Source organism: Micropterus salmoides, unplaced genomic scaffold (assembly GCF_014851395.1).
Source record: "Micropterus salmoides isolate LMB-PRFRI ecotype aquatic unplaced genomic scaffold, ASM1485139v1 Ms_hic_scaffold_1728, whole genome shotgun sequence".
In the NCBI taxonomy this organism is placed as follows: domain Eukaryota; kingdom Metazoa; phylum Chordata; class Actinopteri; order Centrarchiformes; family Centrarchidae; genus Micropterus; species Micropterus salmoides.
This window is the reverse complement of record NW_024040849.1, coordinates 1-6,796: the sequence shown is the minus strand read 5'-3', so window position 1 is coordinate 6,796 and position 6,796 is coordinate 1. Positions and strand designations below refer to the sequence as shown.

At 40.3% G+C, this 6,796-nt stretch overlaps 1 protein-coding gene and 1 long non-coding RNA gene across 2 annotated transcripts; one reads left to right on the top strand and one right to left on the bottom strand.

Moving 5' to 3' along the window:
• Positions 1–748: 748 nt before the first annotated feature.
• On the top strand, positions 749–2,946 carry LOC119908284. Its single transcript, XM_038725994.1, has 6 exons — positions 749–1,189; positions 1,293–1,338; positions 1,539–1,627; positions 1,761–1,871; positions 2,232–2,490; positions 2,560–2,946. The coding sequence occupies exons 1-6, from the start codon at positions 999–1,001 to the stop codon at positions 2,716–2,718; spliced, it is 855 nt and encodes a 284-aa protein (XP_038581922.1). The 5' UTR covers positions 749–998; the 3' UTR covers positions 2,719–2,946.
• A 313-nt stretch (positions 2,947–3,259) lies between these two features.
• LOC119908282 lies at positions 3,260–6,203 on the bottom strand. The gene is made up of 3 exons (XR_005445255.1): positions 5,794–6,203; positions 5,392–5,532; positions 3,260–4,108 (listed from the first exon to the last, which is right to left on the bottom strand). It is a non-coding gene; the product is annotated as an uncharacterized LOC119908282 (long non-coding RNA).
• Positions 6,204–6,796: the final 593 nt, after the last annotated feature.

Below are 6,796 nucleotides of genomic sequence, written 5' to 3'. Positions count from 1 at the left end.
TAAATGTGGTACAAAATAAACTTGCAGTTGTAGCTGGGAGGGGGGGAGAGGAGCAGGGGGGGAGGGGATGAACCAATGAGAAATCAGAAGACAAAGCGCTCTTTTCTGTTCTCCATGTCGGTGGAGATCGGCGATGGCACACCAAGCCAAGGTAAGTTTCTAAATACATGTTTGGTAGGTTAGTACTGTGATTAAACGCTAAATAAATGCCACTAACACCTCACATTCCTTTTAACGTGTAACACTGTTAGTGGCAAAATGAAAGTGAATGTGCAATTTGGCTAACGTTAGCTGTGTTAGTTAACAAAATGTTATATCTAACATTAGAATAAAAAACTGAACAATAACGTTATTCAGATGCAGTCGAGATTTCAGCTTTATTACGGAAAGATCGCCTTTCATGGTACGTTAGTTAAAGTTAAGACTTAATGTTACCAAGAAGTTATTTTACTTAACTTAGTCTGCTAGCTAAGGTCAAGGCTAACTCGAAACTCGAAAAGTTAGCACTGGAACAAGTGATTGTGCTACTAATGTTATAAACTTAATAACCTCATCCTTCCGCTTAAGCCTGCTCTGCACCTTGTCTTCCGACACCGAAGCTAATTCAGTGTCAGTGTCAGTGGATTAAGGTTTTAATTAATAACATGCATAACGTCACTCTTGACACCCATGACATATGGTTGTCTATCCCATAATGTTACAGACATTATTGTAACACTGATTTTTCTCATCTAGGAAATGCTGCTCAGTCATTTACTGGACAGGCTCTACAACAGACTGTCAAGTTGCCTTGAACGTGCCCCTCTGGACCTAGATTACCTAGAGTTTGTATGTTCATAGGAGCTGGTAGTACTCAGCGCACTATCAAGCCAGCTTGAGATCCGTCAAGCAATCTACAATGCTATTACTGAGGTGCATCGCTCAGTGGATTAAATGATGATGAACTTGACATTCTGGTATCAGCCATCCACTCCAGCAACCCAAATGCTGGGTACCGAATGATGTTGGGTCTTCTGCAAGCACAGGGACATCGAGTACAGTGGCAGAGGATTCGTGCATCAATGCACAGAGTTGACACTGTAGGGATTGTGTCAAGAATGTCACAGTTGCGGTGTGTGGTTTGCAGGACATACTCTGTCCTAGGTCCCAAGTCGCTGATGCATATTGACACAAACCACAAACTTATAAGGTTGGTTGTGTTAGTCAAATAGAAAACTATTGCAGGACTTCTCCACATTGTATTAAAATAGGCGATATGATTATGCCTATTTTCTTCCCCCATGGCAATTTAGGTACAATGTGGTGATATTCGGAGGAATTGATGGCTTCTCAAGGAAGGTAGTGATAATCACTAATAATAGTAATAAATGAAAGCCCTTTTTACAGCATATCTTTTTATAATTTTAATATGGACACCCAATGAATGTAGTTAAAAGTTCAGTGTTTTGTGTCATGTTTTCGTTTACCTAAATCAAACTTATAACATAAAAATGTGTGGTTCAGGGTTTGATGGGGAGTTTTCTGTATAATTCCCGCAGATAATGTATCTCAGTGTTGCCAATAACAAGGCCTCCACTACCCTTGCCTTCTTCAGTGAAGCTGTTGAGAAGCATGGCTTACCACAAAGGTAAATGTTGTACATTTAAATTGATATATATGTTTAACTATAACACACTTCACCTATTAACTTAAAGTTGTGATTTAAGTTATGTCAAATATTGCAAATGCAGCCTTTTGTTCTGGCACATTCACTTTTCAAGGGTTTGGGGAGACCATGGGGTGGAAAATGTTGATGTGGCCCACCTTATGTTCTCCATCCGAGGAACTGAGAGGAACAGCTTCATTGCAGGGAAAAGTGTGCATAATCAGAGGTAACCACGAAAAAAACACAAATACATGCATACATACTTACGTGTGTGTGTGGGGGGGGGGGGTATGCATGTATGTATATGTGTTTCCTCTCTTCTCTTACTCCCCCAACATGAGTACAGTATTTTCCATTTCAGCTTGTCTTGTATTGATAATACAGAGGTATTATATTGCAACCAGTAGTCTTTGATGTTTTTATTGCTGTCATGGCATGTTTTTCTTTTATTGGCATTCTACAGTAATTATTCAGTTGGCTAATGGTTACTTTACTTGTTTTTGGTATTATGGCAAGTATTCTAAATTCTGAATTAATAATTAATTAACTAGAAGAATTCTAATTCTAAATTATGTGCGTTTAACAGAATCGAACGTCTCTGGCGAGATGTCTTCAGAGCGGTCACTTGCCTCTTCTACAATGTACTGCACCAGCTGGTGGAAGATGGTCTCCTTGACCTGTCCAGTAGTCTTCACCTCTTCTGCTGCCATTACGTCTTTATTCCCCGCTTGCAAGCCCAGCTTGATGGCTGGGACAATCATCCCCTTTCAACTGAGAGAAATCTCACTCCCAACCAACTGTGGCACATGGGACAACTACACAACTCTGAAGAGTACAATGACGAGGTATGTAATTTTCAAATATGCTCAGCAGAGAATGGAGTGAGGCAGGAGAAATAATTACTTAACTTTCAGGATTTGCGCATCCCTCTCATTGACTGGGAGAGTAGTGGCCTTACACCCTCTGATCCCAACTGTGGTGTATATTTTCCTGAGTGCGATTGCCCACTGAGACCTGGCTGGACTTCGTGCTGCCGTGGACCCAATGGGACCCTCAACATGCATGGGAGTTGACAGATACTTTGCTGCACTAGAGTATATGCACAGCATTGGCTATGTGTAGGCTTATCTCTATGAACTGCTTCTCATATCCCACAGAAAAAAAAACAACCCTATACAAATGTTGTGTTAGCTTGATGGGTGAGTTCACGAGCAAGGACTAAAGACTTTGAAGGAAACTTATTACTGCAGTGTGATTGAATTTTGTGTGATAGCTGAAAATAAAACATTTTGTTATTCCCATTGTTTATCTATTCTTTGCTTACATACATTTACACTTACAATTACATTAAGTATGCTTGTGATTCCTGACCTGTTTATCAGTTCAAACTATAATGTTGGTCAGAATGGTAAATATACTTGGGGATGGGGAGATATATATATATATATATATATATATATATATATATATATACACACACACACACACACACACACACTGTATGTACATGACTCTGTATGACATGAAATAGTGACTACTGGCATAAGTTTTGTAGATTTGTAAGTGACATTGTTGTCATGAAAGCAGAGATGGCAATAAAGTCAGTCCCTCTAATTCTCACATCCAAAGTTGGTACATACTTCGTTCAACTTTATTATACTTTGAGATATAAGTATTGAGTTTGAGGCACATAACAGAATGCTCAACTATGACTTGATTATTATCACCGTGACCTTTTACAACATTTCCTATTTTCTTGAAACTGACAAAACTTTACCTTCACCAAATCTAGTCTAGTAGATCAGTGACTCCATTAACAGTCTTAGATTTTCAGCTAAGAAAAGAACCTAGTCCAGGGAGAGCACAGAACATGGCCAAGAGGGGACTCTGTAATCGCTCCTTGACAGCAACTTTCAGCCAGCATGCACTTTTATACTTCAAGCATATTCTATTTTTTGTGTTTAAAAAAAACAAAACAAAAAAAAAACCAGTCGTTTCTCTTTTTTTAAATGATATAGTTGTGTTTTCAGAATCCCTCATGGGCTTCGAGGCTGTAAACATTTGATACGTGAATCAATGTAAAGATTCAATTTAAAGGAAACCAGAAAATGAAGAGACCTCATGAATTTAGAACTTGTTCCTCATAGAACACAAAAGGCTGCCATCTACTGACTATTTATGTCACAAACTACACACTTTCTAAACATGCATGGGTGATGTGCAGTGTGCCCTAACAATGGTATGCAGCAAAACTCAGACTTCATATTAGTCCAAACCCACAATCATTAGTTGCAATGCAACCTTCCAGATGATTGCAAAACTCTTCATAACCGGTGTAGTGACCAGGCAAGCGCAGGATGTGGAAACAGGTGGATGATCTTGGATGGTCTGCCTGCACAACTTCCACGGGCAGCTCCCAGCCCACCCAGAATTTTACCAGCTGCTTCAGTTTGTCTTGAATCACTGGAATGGAGGTCAATAATTACACCAATGGAAGAGAGGAGAACAAATGTTAATCAATGAAATTGTGATTTTGAGACTCAGTTTGCAATACAGATGCATTGTCCACTTTCTTCAATAGTTAAGTCTTGTAGCAACAGAAAATATTTAGCTTGTGAAGTCAGGGTATTTGGAATTAGGATACATAAATGTAAACATGGCAGGTGATGCCACAAAAAAAAGAAAGTATATTGCGATTACTACATGGATGTTGCACTCACATAAAATAAAAAAAAATAAAAAAAAATAAGAAACCTTACCAGTCAGAGGTTTGGACACACCTGATTGAATGTTGTTTTTCTATATTTTAGTCCTCTGCTTAAATGCTTCAAATTAGTTTTGTTAAAAATAGTTAAATTATTGCCTATGTATGAATTTCTTTCTAAAGCCTTTGGCTGTGTCCGAAATCCCCCACTACTCACTATATAGTCCACTATATAGTGAGCTCGCCATTTTGTAGTGCTGTCCGAATGTATAGTGATAATTATTATACTCTATATAGTGCACTCAATGTATCCCAGAATGCATTTTGAAAAGTAGTGTACAACCGATGGTCACTAACCAAGCTGTATACACACACACACACACACACACACACACACACCCCATCATGCACTGCGCTTATAGAAAAAAAAAAAAAAAAAAAAAGAACTGATTGTCCGACGGCAATGACGTAATTAACGGCGCCAAAATAACGATCGGGTAGTGTCCGAAAGTGCTGTTTTAATAATGCGAGTGAGCTCACTATATAGTGATCTACATACAACTGCCTGCATAGGGGGTAGGGAGTAGTGAATGAGGGGATTTCAGAAACAGCCTTTGAGTTTCCATCAAGGCAAAAGGAGGCTACAATCTATCAATTTTGATTTAAACACTTTTTTGGTCACTTTATAATGTTGCATGTTATTTCATAGTTTTTTTAAAGTCTTCACTATTATTGTAAATATATTACTTTCAATATGTTCTATAATGAACATATGGATCCTCACAGGAGAGCACAAAAACAATATACCGGTCTCCACAAACTGGGGTAGGTAGCCAGCAATTCTGCATTGGTTTGCAACAGGGCATTCATCGTCATCCTCCTTTTCCCTTTCTACCGGCCAGATTGTCTAGAACCATCTAAACGTAACATTTGAAGAATGACTGAATTGAACACAAGAGCAAAATAGATTAATTGAAGGGACGCTTTGCCGATTTTAAGCCACCATTAGTCATGTTTGTGTGGGCAAGAGGAAATAAAATACCTGAGTAGTGCATTCAACCATTGATTGACGTGGAAAAACCAATGGTACTACATCTGGCCTGGCCTCCAACAGTGGCAACAACATGGAGTTTTGCAATCCCTGCCTCAGCTGTTTTATTTGTTGCGAGGTTCGCCCGAACACCTACATATATTATAGATATTAGAGAGTTGTTAATTCATTCAAGGTGTAAGGATATACAAAAATATAGAAGCACGTATTTGTAAAACATTCCAGATGTGCATATGCACCTAGGGTGGCTTAAAATTCATAATTAGGTAGTAAAATATTGTACATTTCAGAAATAGATATTTAACAGTTTAACAGTTGATGAATGTAAATCCAACCAAAACAGAGCAATCCCTTTCCTAATGTATTTAAAGAGTATTGGTCGTTTGAGCTTACCGCATGCTGAAGAAGATGTTAGGAGACGGGACAGAAAGGACCCAAACGTAACACTCAGAGGGAAGGAGGTTTTATTGAGGGTTCACGGAGGGGGCTAGGGAAGAGGTGAGGGAGGAGAGGTGGACACCAGGGGATGCGGGCACGGAGGACCGAGGAGCAGGCGAAGCATGGGTGGTGAGGCGAGGAGCAGGGAGGAGCCGGGAGGGCGCCGTGGAGGAAGACCGAGAGGAGAGGACCGGAGGATGAGCCCAGCCGACTGAACGGAGGACGAGGGTGAGTGAACCTGGGAGGGAAAACAGACAGAAAGACAGGGTTAGTGACTGGAGCGACAGAATACAGGGAATATGAGAAAAAACAAGAAACATGAGAGCCTGAACGTAGAGGTGGCACCAGGTAAGGAGCAACGACGATCAAGCGAGGATGGTGTGGAGAACCGGGGTTGAAATACAGGCAGGGATGAGGTTGATTACTGGCAGGTGTGGCAGGCTGATGAGGTGGCAGGTGTAGGTAGTTGGCTGGGCTCAGGAGCCGAGGGAGAGAGGAGGAACACAGGGAGGCAGGCAGAGCAAAACAATGGGTGAAATAAAGTGAGAAAAGAAAAGGGAAACCAGGACACTCACCATCAGCTGGGCTGTCCCCACAACAGAAGACTTTGTAAAAGCCAGACATGGTTGCTTGCTGTCAATTCAGGAAGGTCCCAAGAGAATGCCAACTGGTTAACAGCGGCCCTCTGATCCTGATCTGGTCAGCTCACTGTCTCTTTTCTTCTCATTGTCTGCCTTCTTAGAATCATCAGCTACAGTAAGCTTAATGGATAAGTTTGAGAGAAGGTATATACATTTTGTGACATGCTTTTGTGTATTCATGTGGCATCCATACTTTACATTTGGCTCTAAACCTACCAGATGTATTGTTTCCCGGATGTCAATGCCCACCCTAGTATTTGTCCAATTTGTTCCTTCCAAGGTTTTCTTTTTTTTTATTCCTTGGTAATTGAAGTTGC